This window comes from Pseudophryne corroboree, chromosome 2, assembly GCF_028390025.1.
Source record: "Pseudophryne corroboree isolate aPseCor3 chromosome 2, aPseCor3.hap2, whole genome shotgun sequence".
NCBI classification, from domain to species: domain Eukaryota; kingdom Metazoa; phylum Chordata; class Amphibia; order Anura; family Myobatrachidae; genus Pseudophryne; species Pseudophryne corroboree.
In genome coordinates, this window is record NC_086445.1 from 953,957,270 (window position 1) to 953,977,101 (window position 19,832).

The following is a 19,832-nucleotide window of genomic DNA, read 5'->3' on the forward strand; positions in this document are numbered from 1 at the left end:
GCGGAATTTTATAAAATCAAAGACCCCAATCACAGACGAACAACTAACAGCTTTTCAGGATATTATAAAAAATCTTCTGAAAGCGCAGGCAGTCGAGCCAGTACCAGCAGTGGAGGAGAGAGGAGGGGGTAAATTAACTAAGGTGGGAGATTTTTAGAACTGGTGATGTTGCCCATGGCAACCAATCAGATTCTACTTACCATTTATCTAGCTGCTTCTAGCAGATAATAGATATAATTTGATTGGTTGCTATGGGCAACATCACCAGTTCTAAATTGCCCCCTAAATTGCCCCCTAAATTGCAATTTAGACCCCTACTGCAGGCGCATCCAATTGTGGGGCACTCTTTCCCAATCAAAAAATCAGTAAGATTCATATGCAGTGATGGTGTTAATGTATAAAATAAAATGAATAAGAACATGTAGACATATGTATATTTAATAAACACACACCACATCTGCCACAGAAATTTATTGGGATAAGTGATCTTTTACATCATAATCTCACAACACTAGGTTGCAATTAGAAATACACCTTCCTATTTTGTAATACGTCATCTGTTGTAATAGGCTGCATTAACAGTGAATAGTCAGTACTGAGCGATCAGATTGAATATTATATTTGGACTCATAAGGGCACCACAAATTCTATTTTCTACACCACATTGGGAGGTATATGTGGTAGTGCCACTTTTTAAATCTATTCTCACGTATCTTTATTTTTTCTCACTCACTACATGTTTGTATATGTCTAATATTTTTAACCTCTATGTTTTGCTGTGTAATTTCCCAGAGATAAGGGACCTTTTAGAAGGCATAAGCAATAAAAGCTAAGTTTTAAATAACATATCAGAATACAAATTATATTAGTGCGCCCTACTAGGCAACTACTTTCCGATTTCCCTCCCTGTCCTTTCCCCTTCTGTTCATATTTAGTTTGAGTTGTAATTGGGCTGCACCCCCATATAGTGAGATCTATTAATAGACTTATATTTTCTTTATTGGGGTTCAAATATCAGACAAGATTTAATTAACTTATAGACTAGTAAGTGTGCGGATACACTCTCCTTTCCTGTACATACTTTTTTATACACCTGTTTTTAGGGGTTACGTATGATTTATCGGCGGTCATAATCTCGACAGCCATTGACCGACAGCCAAAATACCAACACGGTCAACATGCCAACATTCATTATGCCAACATGTTCATAATGCTGACATAGTCACAATACCGAAATTTGAAATGCCGACATTTCAAAATACCGACATGAGTTTTTCTGTTTTGTGTCAATGTCAACATGTACACCGTGCAAGCATGCCGCGTCCCCTCTCATGGCTCACAGTGTTCGCCATGCTTCGGGCACGGTGCCTCGCTGCTCTTGGCCCACAATTATATTACCCCTCCAGGTCCACTGGGATGCTAAAGGATGCACAAGTCTGTTTTTGTGCAAAAATTCCTTTAAAACGCATGTCGGCATTTTGACATGTCGACATTTCACATGTCTATTCTAAAGTCGGCATTTTGAACATGTCGGTATAATGAATATAGGTATTTTGACTGTCGGACAATGGCTGTCGGTATTATGACTGTTGATATTGTGTCCGTCTGTAAATCAGGTGCTACCAGTTTTATTAATTGCAGTACAACACACCCTGCTCCCCACCAATCAGATCTCTGTTTTCCGTGCATTCTTTATTCTGGGGTGCAAAATCTAAATTATAATAAGGGTCTAATATATTTTCTCTTTAACTTTATACAATGATTAGGAAAGGGGTTGAGACAGCCAGTTTCCTGGTGTAGATATATGGGGAGTTTTAGCAAAACTTCTGCCAATCAGATTCTAGTTATCATTTTTACAAAAATTATTAGATCAATGATAGCTAAAATCTGATTGGTTGCTGCAGACAACATCTCCTCTTGTCTTTAGAAAGTTAAAATACTTGGGTCTTCAACCTGCGGCCCTCTAGCTGCTGTGGAACTACACATCCCAACATGCCCTGCCACAGTTTTGCCATTAAGGCATGCTAAAACTGAGGTGGGGCATGCTGGGATCTGTAGTTCCACTGCAGCTGGAGGGCCACAGGTTGAATACCCATGGTTTAATACATCTCCCCAGAGGCAGTTTACGAGGCGAAAGGGCCTGTGTGCAGACTCGATGTGGCCCCCCACTTCTCTGGCAGCACAGGAGAGTCTACTACGAATGCGCAGGTCTCCAGGAACATGGTGCTTGCACCCCTGGACCCAGGAACCCATGAGCACCTCAGACCTAGCAACCATTATACAGTAAATACGCCAATGGACCTCCCCCCTCATGAGTTCAGGAGAACTTGTTCCCAGTTTTGCACCAAATGGTTTTGCTGTTGCTGACTGGAGTCAGTCAGGGCCACTTACAGATCAGGCAATCCCCCATACTAATGGTGTGTGTGCCAAGGAGGTTTTGTTGAGTGGTCTACAGAAGCTATACACAAACGAGAAGCGTAGCTATACCGCCTTGTGAGACCTACAGTAACTACACCTCCCTAGCAAGAATGGACCACAGAGAAGCCCTGGGAATTGTATACCCAACACCCCCTTCCTCTCTGCGTCACTGAGGCAGTACAAACAGAGCTGTGGAGCCACATCTTTGATAAATCAGCACCTAGTTAGATCTACTGTAACATCAGGATGCTTGCATGTCAATTCCCCTGGGGATGTCAACCCCAGCAGAAGTAGAATGTAGTCTTAACAAACTTTGCAGGTATCTGTCATCTTACTTACCCTGCAGTCTTGCTAGCTGGTAGCGGTCATGTTTGCTAAAAAATAAAGGGCCCTACACACTGGCAGATCTAATGCACGATATGAATGTTCTCGTTCATATTGTGCAGTGTGTAGGCTCCAACGATTCACGATGCGCGGCCCCGCACTCATTAATCATTGGTGCCCCGTCGCTAATGCATGCAGGCCAATATGGACGAGATTGTCCATATTAGCATGCATGCTATGGAGTCAGGTGATGGGGGGGAGTGAAGAAACTTCACTCCCCCCGCCGCCGGGTTGCCTGTCGCCTCTTTCCGCCGCCAGACACTCGGCGGCGGATTGCTAAGTGTGTAGGGCCCATAAGACTAGCTTACGTGACAGGTCTATATAAAAGATAACACCACAAACATTAAAATAGCTATTGCTTGTATTCCAATACTCGATTGTAATACTTACAAGTTTTCATAGAAGTATTTTACAACAAAGCATATGTTTGTGAATATTACAAGAACATTTTTTCCACCGGCAACTTTTATTTTGTGTCCGGTTGAATTAATTAAGATTGTCATAACAATAGTGATGGAAATACATGACAGTACTAAATAACATCTAAGCAGTCATTGCTGTGGCCTAATAAAGAGCATCCCGCAAAACGATAAATTTTAAAGCATTCTCAATTTTCGATGTTTTTGTAATTCATTAGCACCCTATTGTTTTACATTCCATTAATTGTTCTCCCGTCTCTTTGTCATTTTATGGTTTCATAAAAAAACAACTTAAAATTAATTACAAGAAAGCAAATCTCAGTGGTGTGTCTTCATACTTACCTCTGCATTATCCATGCTTCACATGTTGCTGTTTACAGAGAAAATGTGAGCATTCATATTTCTCAGTGGAGTTACTTCATTATCTCTTTGCATTGTTTTCCATCTTTTGTTACTTTTCTTTTTGTAGTCAGTGTGATTAAATTTGAATTTTCCAAATCTGTCATTAAAATGTTTTCATTTCTTTGTGAGGGGGCACTCTTGAAAGTAACTTTCTGAGTACTGTATTAATGAAAACACTTTTATATTTTTGTTGTCAAATCGAATAAGTTCTAATAAAATACACAAAAGCTTGCTGCTGAAGGTGAAAGTCTTTTGTCTAAACTTTGGTATTTAGATTAGTTGTTTTTTTTTTGTTTCTGTTTTTTTTTTAAGCGACTGTCAATCTTTTTTTACTTGGGTACATACTGGCAGACCATTGGCGTTCATTATGCTCCCAACATTTTCAAAGCAGAAGATTTGTAGTGAATATAATTGCTGGTAGATAAAATATTTAATTGCTACTACAGTATATGTAAAATATAAAAAAAAATTGTTATAAACAATACTATAGAAAAAAAATGATGCAAGAATAGAATAAATACAGGTTGAGTATCCCATATCCAAATATTCCGAAATACGGAATATTCCGAAATACGGAATTTTTTGAGTGTGAGTGAAATAATGAAACCTTTGTTTTCTCATGGCTCAATGTAAACAAACTTTGTTTAATACACAAAATTATTAAAAATATTGTATTAAATTACCTTCAGGCGGTGTGTATAAGGTTTATATGAAACATAAATGAATTGTGTGAATGTACACACACTTTATTTAATACACAAAGTTATAAAAAATATTGGCTAAAATGACCTTCAGGCTGTGTGTATAAGGAGTATATGAAACATAAATGCATTCTGTGCTTAGACTCAGGTCCCATCACCATGATATCTCATTATGGTATGCAATTATTCCAAAATACGGAAAAATCCGATATCCAAAATACCTCTGGTCCCAAGCATTTTGGATAAGGGATACTCAACCTGTAGTACATTTCTCACACATTACAATTTATGATAAATATAAATGTGACAATAAAAGCACAGACAACTTAACATGTGCTTTCTTAACCAATTTTAAATCTATATTATGGTCAAACAGTTAATACAGATTCTGTGGACTTTTTCATTTTTTTTTTTTTTTACCTTTACTGAGTAAATGTTTTTGCTATGGTTACTGTATGTTGAATCGGTTACAAACTGATAAAACATAGAAAGTATTAACATACAATATCGTTGGCTGATGTCATAGTCAGAAGTTCTGACGCTAGGGGTTGCTGTGTCAGAAATGATCTGTAGTTCACTAAATCTGAATCTGTTTTATACCGAGAACAGCAGTGATGATTTTTTTATTTTTTTCCTGCCTGTTATCGTGGTTATACAGTGATCTGTTGTGGTACTGTGGATATTCCTAGGACAATACTTTCACTATGTGTCTAATTATCACCTGCTTGTCCGATGAGACACCTAAACAATATATAATTGTACGTTGGGTACTATTGGCCTTCTAAGCGTGGAACTGGGAATGGAAATAACTAAAGAATTCAACAAATTGTAATAGGATAGGTGGCTGAAACAGGGAGAAGTGGTGGTGATTGAATGGGTTACCATACTGGTTAGACTTGTGGGTCAATCGTGGTTCTGTTCATGGTGCATCAAGGAAACTGCCATCAATGACTTCCAATACCTGACTTGCACCAGCAGCCCTGTGGGTTACTAGTACCCCGTTGTACTAGAGAAACATCCCCACAAAATCATATTTCAATCATCTTAAAAGAATCATCATGTATTGCAAAATTACTACATTCATTTTGATTTTTGTATTAAGCAGAATATGCATAATATCTAAAAGATTAGTTTAAATAATAGCCATTGAAATCACCAAATATCAACTCTGCTTTCACATAGTCAAGTTTGCTTCGAAACCAATAAATGCATGTAATGGGAATAAATAGTTTATATGTTTGTATTAAGCTTTCCCATTAAATTCAATGGGTCATTCTTTTCATTAGGTGGTTCTTGTAAACATCATTAAAATGTATGGAAAGTTCTGCTAATAAATGATGAAATTAATAAACCAGTAGCATTACTCTACTCTGCTCCTAATTCCTGTACCAGTCCCACTGGCAGACAGCCTGAACTGATTTCCATTATATAGACGTAGTAAGTGTTAAACTTGACGCATGCCACGTACTGATTTTAATGGACTGCACCAATCTGCGGGTGTGGTTCATCAAATCGACAGTATCTAGGTCGACAATGTTTAGGTCGACCACTGTAGGTCGACAGTCACTAGGTCGACATGGATGGAATGTCGACAGGGTTTCTAGGTCGACATGTGCTAGGTCGACATAAGTTTTTTTTTTTTTTTTGGGTGTCGTTTTCTTCGTAAAGTGACCGGGATCCCAAATTAGTGCACCGCGTTCGCTCGCCATGCTTCGGGCATGGTGCTTTCGCTTCGCTCGGCACAGATTACCGTTCCAATCGTAGTCCACGTGGATCGTTAAGTATGAAAAAATAAAAAAAAAGAAAAAAAATGTGAAAAACTCATGTCGACCTTTAGACCTGTCGACCTAGCACATGTCGACCTAGAAACCCTGTCGACCTTCCATCCATGTCGACCTAGTGACTGTCGACCTACACATTGTCGACCTAGATACTGTCGATCTTCAGACCGGATCCCCCAATCTGCATGACTTATAATTTTACATTGCACCACTATAACATATCAGCATATATCTGCATTTCTTTTTTACATGTGGAAACAATCCTGGCTGTTTAGGTTATTATTTCTAAACCTCAGTGCCCTTCAAAATCTAAATAAATAAGTAAAATGAACATTTTGCCCTGTTATAGCACCACTGCTTCAAGCCAGGTTAGTTACTGCAGAAGCAGAGGAGCAACAGATGTGGAAGCCACTCTCAAAAGTAGCAACCAGCACCATGTTCCATGTATAATGTACTGTATCTTTCTTCATGGTGAAATAGCAACTACTGTGTAATATAGTACAATATTATTGTATGTCATCTTCCATAGTATAGGGCTATGTGAATCTCCAGTAGTCCTATTAGCAATACACAATCTTGTGCTAACAAAATGACACTGCCCCCTCATGGTGTATTTTAGATCAGTTTCCATTGAGATGGAATGTCAAATGCAAAAGGTTCACCCCTACATAGAAAACAGTGACCATAAGCTAATACAGGAGAGAATTCCCCAAAATGCACTTATCGAACACGATTCTGTTTATAACTAGTCTGCTTACACATTGGGCGATATTCAGTTGTTATATCGCGCCCGATCTCTTGTCTAAAGTGACGGGAGATGCATGGCGATATTCAATTAATCCCCGTTATAACGCAAGTAAAGCCGCAAAACCCAACTAAACTAATGGGCACGATCGTGAAAAGTGCAGTTTGGTTGAGCTGAGATGCAGACGCCGGTAGCCATCGTGCAAACCAAGCAACAATTGAATAGCTACATTTGGGTGCCATCTACTGGCTTCCGGTGGAAAACATTTGAATTCCGCCCATTATCTTAGAAACAGTTGAGCATATTTGCGCAGAGAATATGTGTATCTCAAGATGGGACAAACTCAACGGTGGTATTTGCACCAGGCGCACAAATGTTAGTAGTAAATGTTACCCTATTTCATGCCCTATTTATAAATAATACAATAATTTAGCGATGTAATCGACAGAGAGAATGGTGTACTGACTTAGTGAATACAAAAGTATCATATTACTAATAAAATGTCATTATTATTATTATTATCCTTTATTTATAAGGCATCGCAATGTGTCTGCTGCACCTCATAAAGTGCATATAAAAGTACAGTGCAAACATAACAGGACATGAAGTGCATTTGCATTTGCAGAAATACATAAAATGCATGCAAAAGTACAGTGCACACATAACAAAACAATGCAATAGAATACATACATGGTAGTCAAAAACTATACTTCAATGCAAATATGTAACCATAACTAGACAGCTAACACTGAACTGTATCCTAGTTGATTAGTACAGCAGACATGTTCAGAGCCACCGATTTGAAAAACAAAGGGACGAGGATATAGTGTACACTCGTTAAAGAAAGAAAGATTACACACAAGAAATTCTCCTGCTTGTGGAAGTTTACAGTCTATAAGGATGGGACAGTCAGGCATGGGTGAAGCAGAAGGGTGAATCGTTGTGGAGAGATTACAGGTTGGGTTAGGTGGAAAGTTTGTAGGCTTTGATAAATAAATGGGTTGTGAGAGGCTTTGATTGGAGGAGGAAATTCTGATAGAGACAGTTCTAGAAGTGGGGAGCAGTTCGGGAGAAGTCCTGGATGCAGGAATTAGAGGAGGTTATATGTTAGAAATAGAGGGGCAGATTTATTAAGCCTGGTGAAGTGATAAAGTGGAAGGTGATAAAGTACTAGCCAATCAGATCCCATCTTCCACGTCACAGGCTGGGTTTGAAAAATGACAGTTAGGAGCTGACTGGCTGGTGCGTTATCACCTTCCACTTTATCACTTCACCAGGCTTAATAAATCTGCCCCAGAGACTGCTGTCACTGGCAGAGGGAAGTCGTCTAGCAAGAGTGCAGAAGAGGGGTTGGGTTAAGAGATGTAGGAGTAAGAGGATTGGGTAGGGGTTTCATAGATAAGTATTTGAATCAGACTGTATAAGGGAAGGTAAGCCAGTGTATGGATTGGCAGACAGGTGAGTCAGATACAAAACCTAGAGAGAAGAATTGTGGATAGGGAAGGTTAAATGGAAGAAGGTTGCAGTAATCCAGTGAAGAGTGTTATGTAAATCTGCAAAGATGCATGTTGCATGTGTGTGCAAAGTAATACAAGATCCACTGAGCCAACTAGAATCCATAACAAAAAGTATTAAAGTAATAAAAATTGATCTTTCATTGTTCAAAAATTGTCCAAGACCATAACATTTAGTGTCAGATGGGAGCTGGGAGTTGCTGAATTAAGAATACAGTATACAGAGCTTTTTGTTGCCTGAAGCAGTTATGACCAACCTACAGTACGTAAAAAATATATTCCATCTTAATCTAAACTTTTGAATTCTTCCAAATACTTTGTTTTAAATTTTTAGTAAAGGTTTGCTTTAAGTTTCTGCTATCTCAGCTCATCCATTTGCTGATCTCTGTTATTGGGATAGAACTTTGCATGTATACATCTTAGCTTACCTTTATTCACCCACCCCTCCAGTAAGATATCAGATTAGTTGAAGTTATTGTGATGTTTCATTTTGCTGCATGTTTGATTTTCTTTTTGTGTATGCTGTTTGTATATATTTTACAGACTTTGTAGATGAGTTGTGGTCTGAGTGAAAGTGAAGAAACAACTGATTAATCATAATGTCATTTTATGAAAAGTTTAATATTTTAAATATAATAGTTTTATCTTCTATCTAGAAAAAAACAACAATTTCAAATATGTAACTTTTTTGTTTTAGTCTCACTCTTAAGAGCTCCATATATCTAGACCAGGCATTCCCAACCGTGGTCCTCAAGGCACACCAACAGTGCAGGTTTTAGTGATATCCAGGCTTCAGCACAGATGGTTAAATCAGAATAATTAAGGTACTAATTAAGTCACCTGTGTTCGAGCCTGGATATCACTAAAACCAGGACTGTTAGTGTGCCTTGAGGACCGAGGTTGAGAAACACTGATCTAGACGCCCATTTCCCCTATCCCTGATTCTACCAGATCCACGGATTGGCTGCCATCAATGATCGGTGATCCGTTAGGGAATCTGAGAAATTCTTCACGTTAAAAATCCCTGATTTGCCGATCACAACCGTTTTCAGGTCGGGATCTGGGATTCGAGATTTTTCAATATGTTGAATATCCTCAATTCTCTGAGCTGTCGTCAGGGGATCGGAGAATTGCAATACTAAGATGCAGATGTATGGGGGCCTTTAGAAAACTATGAAATACATATGTGTTCTCCTATATCTAGCCTCAGTACGGCATGAACCTAGAGATGTGTGACGTGAGTGAGCCGGCAGTTCCTCGACAGCATTTGCTAACATTGGGGGTCTTTTTTTGCTGAAAATGCTTCTTATCTTTTTAATATAATATTTTACATATCATTTACGTATAATTTTAATCAGTGGAGTCAGCTTTTGCACTGTTCACATAGCTATGGGAATAAGATGCATTTTCGGGGGGAAAAAATGCACAAAAAGACGCTTGGCGTTAGTAAACACGCTCATGACTAGGCATAACTAGAAGGGCTGTATAACGTGACTGCAGCAAGGATGTTGGAGGAGACATCTGTAAAGTAGTTTGACCTTACTGAGTGGACTGGGTTGAATGTCTTTTTGTGCCGACTGCCTCACATGCTCATTTTAACCGTATAAAGAGTAAAATATTTTACTTTGACATGCAGGCAATGAATTTGGGCATCCAGAATGGTTGGATTTTCCAAGGAAAGGAAATAATGAGAGCTACCATTATGCCAGGAGACAGTTTCATTTAGTTGATGACCATAATCTACGCTACAGATATCTTTACGCATTTGACCGAGACATGAATAAATTAGAAGAAAGGTTTGGCTGGCTTTCATCACCTCCGGTAAGAATTATAAACCATGTAATACAGTATTTGCTAGCTTTTTATTTATTCTTTTGCCAATTTAATTTTTTTTGTAAATTAGTTTTCAGGCACTTAATTGTACCTTTGCCATTAGTACATGGTGTTTTATTAATGGAATAAGACACAGGTTCTTTTCTTTAGATTTATGTAATCCTAAAATAGCATGTATTTTTCTTCAAATGTCAATATAAATACTCATTTAAATGAAGTCGGTAATAATAAAAGTTCTTTAGTAAAAGATCCAGTAGCTCTTGAATATCCTCGGATGGCATATAAATGAGAATTTTGTGTGAATGAGCGGGGAAAAAAAGTCTGAAATCTTAATGCATCTTAAGTGCCGCTGAATATCTTTAGTGTAAAATATGTTGTGGTAATACAAAATGGATAGAGGATTAAAACTGGAAATTGTCCTCACGAAGTGAATAAGCTTTCTCTCTCTTTTTTTCTTGGAGACCCTTACGGAGTCATGTAAATCTAACATACAATACATGGTGCAAGAAGCTGGAAAATGTTGATAATATACCACACTACCATAACGGGTATACACTTCCTCTTTAGACTTATCCCTGCTCAGGAGAAGTGAAAATTGCGGCAGGAGGAGCGGTTTCTAAGGGGATTGGGGATTCTCCTCATCTGCACACCTTGAAATCTGCAATTATTATCCCCTTGTGAACTATTTGGATGCCTTGTGTGCACATGTTCCTGGGTGGTTAAGTGCTATTGATTCATGGCAGAATTGTATATTTGGCTCCGCCCACTCATTCATTGCTAATGTTACTTATGGCAAAGAGGTCCGCCCATAGCTACGCACACACATTCTACAGAGGGTTGTCCCAGAGGTTTGTGTGTAATATTCCTTTCACACCAAAATCCCGGGTGTGACTCCGGATTTTGAACACGGTTCCATCCCAGGATAGACCCCGTTTACACTGTGGCTCCAGCCCCAGTTATTCCCACACAGGTGCAGTGTTAACTGTTCTGCCGGTACTTGGAGATGACATAATCTCCAAGCGCCTGGCACCCAGCTCTACCTATGGTATAAACAGATCCCGGTTGGATGACCCAGGTCACCCGTTCACACTGATCCGTTACCCTGGTCCTCCCCAGGTCCAACTCTGCTCGCTACCCAGGTTATTTTTCACTGGGGACCCTTGACACCAAGCAACAACCTGTTTTAATGCGGCAATAACCCAAGTTATTTTGGCGGTGTGAAAGCGGTATAACTGTACCCACGTCTCCACCTATGACTTAATCTATCCGCATGGTCAGAAAAGTAGTGAATGTGAAGTATTCAGAAAGAAAGCAACATCAATAAGTGCAGCTACGGAAGCAATTACCATTAAGACAAATATGGCACGCTTCTCTTTAAGCTGTCCCAATTCAGGAGGGACAGACCCGATTTGAGGGCACCGTTCTAGTTATTAGGGCTACGATTAGAAAATATGTCTACTCTCTGATTCCCATGCAATGCCATGCTGATCAGCATGGCATGAAAATGCTGTGTTTTGAGGAAAGGGGCTGGTCTGATCCATTGTGAAAGCACTAGGCACACATGCCCAAAGTGAGGGTGTCATCCTAACAAGAGTTGGGCTCACCCCCTTTGATTGTGTCTGATGCAGAATTGACTAATGTTAGGGAGGGGAAGTCGTTCGTTTGTCATCATTCAGAATGTTGACATTGACAAAGGAAGGCAATGTTATGTAGAACACGGCATGACTGCTTTAGAGCTTTTCAACATGATGCATTAACATCATTTTTAAGGTTCTAAAACTAACACTGTTACAGTTCTTTACAGCATATTACTATTATGGCGGCATGCAGGTTTTTAATAATGCTGCCCCCTTGTCATTGCCGATATTCTGTCTAGCTATTTGGTGTACCATGCATCTTACCACAGACAGGACAAATGTGTCTTATTCGCCTTGCTGATGTGACAAAATGACTGTGATTGGGGACCCTGGGCACTGGTATTGCATGGAGCTACTCCATGTGCCATGCTTTTCTCTACGTATTGTGCTTAATCTGCTACTCATTACGACTTCTATTGCAACAAAAGTACCAGGGGCAGATGTACTAAACCTTGGAGAAAGATAAAGTTGTCAGAGATAAAATACCAACCAATCAGCTCCTAACTTATTTTTCAAACACAGCCTGTAACATGACAGTTTGGAGCTGATTGGCTGGTACTTTACCTTTCACCACTTTATCACTGTCCAAGCCTTAGTACATTCCCCCCCCCTCCCACAATCTTGTGTACCTGGGGGGGGATTCAGACCTGATTGCTTGGCTACTAAATTAGTCGCCACCCAAGGGGAGTGTATATTCGCTGTGCAAGTGTGCGATCCCATGTATATGCCGAGCTGCGTCAGAGGACAGCTACAAATCTGTTCGCACCTCACTCACCATTGAATTAATTTTCCACTGTGTGCAGTCTGTGCGCAGACCAGGACTTACTCCTACAGTGCTAAGAGAACAGGCTGATCGGGTCCGGAGCTGACATCACACACCCTCCCTGAATACAGGGAATGCCTACGTTTTCCCTGACACTCCCAGTAAACGGTCAGTTACCACCTGCAAACGGCCTCTTCCTGTCAATCACATTGCAAACGCCCGTGCAGTCTCTCTTTGGAAGAGCCAGCCAAAACAGTGCACCTGTGTTTAAACGAACAAAGTCAGTTAAAACTGAATTCCCAGCGTCAGATGAGCTGACAGAAATGATGGAAGAATCTTGGGCGACGTCCAGTAAAAAGTATAAGATTCCGAAAAGATGAGATTCTTATTATCCATTTCCAGCTACGGATTGTTCGAAAAGAGAAGTTCCTATGTACTGCGACTCGTGCATAAATCTGCTTTACCACTGTCATCTACCTCACTAAATGATGTCACAGACAGAAGGGTAGATAGCTTCTTGAAAAATATATTTTCTCTCGTAGGAGCAGCGGTATGACCTGCTATGGCTTTGGCCTGGATAGCAAAGGCAATGGGCGAATGGATAGAGGAACTAGAGAATGGCCTCTCTTCACCTAATAGGGAGCAAGAGTATCATTTAAGCCGTTTAAGACAATCTGCCCAATTCTTGGAAGAAGCAGCAATTGATATGGGTACAGTTGCTTCTAAAGCTTCAGCCTTGACAATAGCTGCTCATAGAGCAGTTTGGCTATGTACCTGGAAAGCAGATGCGGAATCCAAGAAAGAATTGGAAGCATTGCCTTTCATTGGTAATATATTGTTTGGAAAACAATTGTCTGATATCCTAGAATCAGAGGCTGAATCAAAGAAGGTCAGATTTCCGGCTAGTTATAACCCTAAGTCTAAGGGTTTAAAGTTTCGCCCATTTTGATGGCAAAGCAAAGCGAAAGCTATAAGAGTCTAAGCAGCCCCAGTCCAATAGATCGGCATGGGGTAGGAAGCAATGGGCTAGTAGAAAGCCAGCTTCCAAGCCTGAACAGAAACCATCAGCCTGAAGAGACGGGCCTCCGCCTGGAGGATTCCAGGGTTGGGGGCCGACTCCTTCATTTTGCACACATATGGCAACAGTCGACAACAGATGCTTGGGTGCAGAAGGTGGTATCTCAGTGGTATGGGTTCCCATTCAGGAGGCAGCCTCCTCAAAGATTTTTTTGCACCAGCCCGTCTCGTATAGAGTCGAAGGCCAATGCCCTGCAAGAAGCAGTCCAAAAATTACTGCAGTCAGGTGTGATTGTCCCAGTACCTCCATCACAAAGGGGGACAGGGGTTTTACTCCAATCTATTTCTGATCCAGAAGCCAAATGGGTCATTTCGACCAATTCTCAATCTGAAAATGTTAAACAAATACATTTGGATTCCAAGATTCCACATGGATACATTACGCTCCATAATGTTGGCTATGGAACCGGGAGATTACATGGTATCTCTGGATGTACTGGATACTTGCCTACATGTGCCTATAGCACGGTCTCATCAGTGCTACCTCAGGTTTGCCATCCTTCAGGAACATTTTCAGTAGCAACAACACCCAGGGTGTTTACCAAGATTATGGTAGTTATGGCATCTTATCTCCGCAAGCAGGGGATAAGAATCTTCCCATACCTCGATGACCTGTTAACCCTAGCACATTCGCAGGAGTTACTTTTGAGCCATCTTCAACAGACAATAGTTTGTTTACAGAGACACGGGTGGCTCATAAATTGGGAAAAGTCGTCTCTGAATCCGTCACAGCGGATGGTTCATTTGGGGGCCATATTGGATTCAGACCTACAGAGAGTTTTCTTACCAGAGAAAAAGATGGTCAAGGTGCAGGTCATGACTCAGGAAGCGTTGCACACCCAGACAATGTCAGTCCATGCAGCAATGCGACTGTTGGGTCTGATGGTATCAACCTTCGACATGGTGGAATATGCGCAATTCCACTCCAGACCATTACAGCACCTTATTCTGACCAAATGGAACGGAAATCATGTGATAAAGCTAATTATTTATCTTGAACCTAAGCTATATACTTATTAAAGACAACATACGCTATCTGGCGTATAAGCTCTGAATCTATGGGCATTCTATCGGCTCTATGTGAAAATGTCATGGTTTGATTACTCCATGACACTTCCCAATTTCCCGGCTTTCGGGGATTGGAAATGTTAAAGCATACTAAGGACCTATCTACATGATATTGGTGGAGCTTCAAACTAGGAGGACTAGAGATATTAAACCTCTTGTCCACCGGCCTCCCACCACACTCAAGTACCTCATCTACCGTTAAAGGATATGGCACTAGTCCTGACTTTCTATGACCTTGAGGTACTTGTGAGCACACCCAACAGTCTGTTTGGTTTAACACTTTACCCACTAAGGAGTGATAGTCACTCAATGGATGCCGGTCCATGTAGATATTAAAACTGGACTGACATTTCTTGATGCACCCATCCTCAACTATACTGTCACAATGCCTACAGATGCAGTTCTCTTCAGCTAACAATCTTTCACAATGTCTATCAATAACATGGCTACTAGATCGTTTTCTGGTACTCGCCTTTGCTCGGTGATTATGTTGCTATTGGAATTCTATGAATCCATCCTGATCATCAGAACCCATTCCAGATCCCTCTTTGGCCTCTCTGGTACTCTCACCGAAACAGACTGCTCTGGTCAACAACAGGGTTAACAGGAAAATCCGGAACACAGTCTCTTGGGGCGAGTCCATCTTACAGGAGGAGAAAGGGAAAGTTGTAATGGGGGTACAGAAAAATAATTGCAGGGGGGGAAAAAACTTGTTACGATGATTTGTCCTCTGGTCTTGTTGTTCTTCTTGCTCAGATGTCATCTCAAAGGTGCTGTCTCTCAGTTTTCCCAAAACGAACATTCCGGTGATACAATATTCTTTCTGACTCAACGATCATTCTGTAAGGAGAATAAATCTTGCATTACCATTTGTCTAACTTTTGTGTGACATACCATCCGTAAAACATGAAAGAACAATTTGAAAAGGAAAAACATTATCAGATTTTCATCAACAGGCTGTCACATCAACATGTCCACCAGTATCTCTGCATTGTCTCCCCCCTCCCCCCCACCAGTACTTCCCCTCTCCACCCTTTGCGTCTGGCCAAACACAACGATGCTGGTAAGACATACTGGGGTTAGGTAGACTTCTGAAAAGACCAAGTAGCCATGTGATGTTTGAGTTCTGCTGGTGAAAGTTACAGATGAGAAGAAAACATTCAAAGATAAATTACAAAGTTTACCCGGCCGTTCCTGTGTCTACAAGGAACTGACCTCCCAATTTCATTAACTGTAACCTCAGGCTTACTGTCACGACTAATGATTAACTTTACTGACTGCACATTACAGGTGCGGCCCAAACTTCTTCCTAGGTGATTCCTGATTACAATTTCGTGTGTCATGACTTTGCTCGTGTTTTTGGTCTAGGGGTTTATCTACCTTGTGTGTATCTTCAAAACCTACAATTTCGTGCAAAATGACCTTCCCTCTGGCAATTATAACATCTTATCACCTCTGACTTACCCACAGGGATCTGAGGCTTCTTACCTCCCTGTGCTTGCTGATGTTTTGATCATGCCCAACAGCGGACTTTCTTAATGCAGCCACCGAGATATTTCTCCAGTTTGGGTTGGTGGTCTGCACCCTTGTTCTCAATACTACCTTTAAACCATCCATTAATACATAAACTACTACTTTATGAGGTGCATTTGTCTGTGTATGACATACAATACCGTACTTACCTGTGGACACGACCTCACCTGACCCTCCGTTAGGGGGTTTGACTACTGCCTTTACCGATTGGGTCGCGTCCACCTGGATGTCTTGTATGATGGCTGCTGGAAAAGGTGCCGATATCGTGCCGGGCTCACTTTCTTGCTTGTAATCCTGAGGGAAGTTTAACATGGAGTGCAACTTGCACGGGTTAGAATTTGTACATTTATCAGTTTTCCTTCTATCATTGTTACATTTGTTACAATTATTCTTATCATTAATAATACAGTTGCTAAGTGCACAATTATCATATACCAGTGTGTCATTCTCTGCAGCCATTTGTTCTCTATTTGCCATGTTTTTTCCTGCTAAGGTGAGAACCAGCTGTGTAAGCTAATCCTCCTCGTATCTCACCTTCCTGTTGCCATAAATGTAAATAATCATTATGTCTAATCCTCTGTTTTGCAGATTTTATTAGACCTATCCTTTTTCTTAGATTTTGCAATACCTCAGGATTCAAACTTCCCACCCTGGGAAACTGTCCCCCATTATCCTCAGTCATTCGTTCCCATTCTTTGCATAATACCTGAGTGTGTGATCCGTATTTCTCACACATTATATACCGTGCTGACCCTTTGGGCCAACAAACACCAACGTGAGCCCTTGTTGGACGTCCCTTTCTTGAGCAACTGGCCCACATTGTTTGCAGATATTGCTGTTTCAGCGAATTCTTACAAAACAAACCAAGTTCCCCGAGGTAAGGCGGCGGTGAAAGTTCAACGAGTGCCTTCACTCACTCACGCCCCTATTGGCCAATACGAATTCCAGCAATGTGCCCACCACTGGTCGTACCCAATCTCGGGATCTTTTTGTAACCTCTATTTACTGGGGCGTGTGGGAGTATGCTACCCTCCCCAGTAAATATTGGTTGTTGGAGATTTCCTGAGTGAACAGCGAAACTCCCTTAAAATAACAAAAACCTACACAAATCACGTTAGAATGTACAAATAGCGTTTATGATCCCACAGTAAATTTTTAATGGGTATCAAGGTAACAAACTAATGCACACAATTACGTGCGGTACAGTTGCCCTGTGTATAAGTATATTTTACTTATTCGCCTTGCGACCAACGGAATCGGTTGTTTAGGCTGCGAAACCTTCAGCCAGAGCTTTTTCCTATATGGGTACTACGCCAACCCCCTGGGCTGCGCTTTAACTTTCGCAGTTCTTTTTGTCTGCGAATACTACTTGCTCCTTTTTACCTTATATAATGTTAACGCGGGCAAGCCAGTCCCACGCCACCAAGTGTCCACTCACCTGATGTGGTCTCCGACGGGATCCAGATTTCTGGGTTCACAAAAGAATACCTTTATTTGCACATACACTCCTATTCACTCATATGCACACTGATTTTTCTGTACAGAAATTCCTTTCATTCAAGCAGTAGTTCAATCCCCGGGTTTTGCAATAGAAAAAGGTTCTCTTTAAACTACAACTTTTGGAAACTGAACAAACTTGTGCTATTATCACGTGGCTGCTATACCTGCCCACACTAAACAATGCTATCGTGTGATTTGAATTTAGTGGGCGTATCCGTACGCCCGCTGCGTAATATACGCCACGTGTGTACGCCTTTGCGTCACGTACGTAATTTTGCACGTTGCCCGAGATACGTATGCACAAAGTCCAGATACGCTCACAGTAACGCAAATAACACGCTTCTATAAATGTAAACGATGTTCAACTGTAATCGCTTACCGAGCACCACACAGTATCTTGTTATGCTGTGTGCGTGCTTTTTATAATTACTCCCTTTAAATATTACTCTTTATAATATCAACTAAATAGCACCAAATTTCCTCAGCACGTGTCTACCAATCAATTCTTATGGCAACAAGAGAGTGACTATGCGAAAATACACAAATAAAAATACAGGTGTGTGTGCGTGTATTGTGTGCGCAATTGGCGCCAAACAGCTAATTATTTATCTTGAACCTAAGCTATATACTTATTAAAGACAACATACACAATAGGCGCACGAGGTGCCGTAATGGTACGCAGTTAGCGTAGCAGACGCTAGGCCGTGGTCGAGACGCACGAGCGGCACGTTCGCTCACGGCTTACGCTTGGTATCGAGCACGCTATAGGCGGCCCGAGTACCGTAATGCTACGCTATTAGCGTAGCGGACGCTGTACCGCGAGAGCGGGATACGAGCGGCGCTGACGCTCACTGATCTACACACAGACAACCTTGTAACAACACACTGTAAGGGTATGCTTATACTGTAAACCTTAGTACTGTAATATTACCACAATGTAACGCTGATTAACCTTTATGATATGAAAGCTGTTTGAGCGACTGAGACGCTCAAAAACCCTTTATACTAACTAGTGAAACACACACTCCTTGCTAAGGTTCCAACACCTTTACTGACGATATTTAGTACGTAAAAAGGGGAAAACAGATACAGTTCATACACTACAGACATGACATTAATACCTAAACACAATAACTAAGCAGAAATACAAACACTAGCAAACGATTGCAAATACAAATAAACAGAAAGAGGATAAATGGCAAACACTTATAGGTTAGCTACAAAAGAACAATTGCATACATACAGAGTAACGAAATGGCCACAGAGAAAAACTTACACACTTGGGAATGAATCGCATGCGCTATCTGGAAACCAGCTCTCAGTCATCGCGGGGAAAACCTTTTGGAGAGAAGTGAGGCTGGTCTGGCTATGGGGGTCTTTATATACACAACATACTGTACAATACAATGGGCCCTACAATCTCATTGTTCATTGGACACAGGAATGTCTCTCTGCACTATGACAAAAGGTCATAGGTGGATTTGAACATGTGGGCTGTGACTATTTCAAACTGCTCAGATGGGAGGTATCTTCAAGATTCCCGCCGCATGGATAATGAACCGCAAATACAGTAAATGTTCATAAACTACTCATAGACATAACTATACGCAGGAGCGATTAATCTCTACCTAACCAGCACCGGATTGTTTCTAATAAAATACTCTTCAGTTAGGTACCAGACACCACTGTTCAACCTTTGTCGGACCCTTTGTATCGTGAAAAGAGGAATTCCCAGGTCCCTGAACCATTTACACTAAACATACTTGCAGACATTATTAAGGGGATTAATACCTACAAAACACATTATATTGGTTAAATATGTAGCGATCGAGTCGCTCGCTAGTCGCACACAAACTCTACCGTAAATGCACATCCCCACGCGCAGGCGACGTGGGAGCGTCCCTTACGCAACCTGAGGGGATGCGTACGCACGGGGGAGTGGGTGCACGAGCAGCGGGCATGTGCATTGGGGTTAGTACATGGCGATGAGAATAACGATATTTTTCGACTTTGACACATGATACGATAAAAAAGCAGATGATGAAGTTTCCAGTAAA

General features: G+C 40.9%; 1 protein-coding gene across 2 annotated transcripts in view; it reads left to right on the forward strand.

Annotated features, from left to right (window-relative positions):
• Nucleotides 1–19,832, forward strand: part of GBE1 (1,4-alpha-glucan branching enzyme 1) — a 446,779-nt gene that overhangs the window by 369,769 nt on the left and 57,178 nt on the right. For both annotated transcript variants that reach the window (XM_063956309.1, XM_063956310.1), the window contains exon 14: nt 10,001–10,185. In XM_063956309.1, the coding sequence (XP_063812379.1) occupies nt 10,001–10,185 (185 nt within the window). The remainder of the gene's footprint in view (nt 1–10,000; nt 10,186–19,832) is intronic.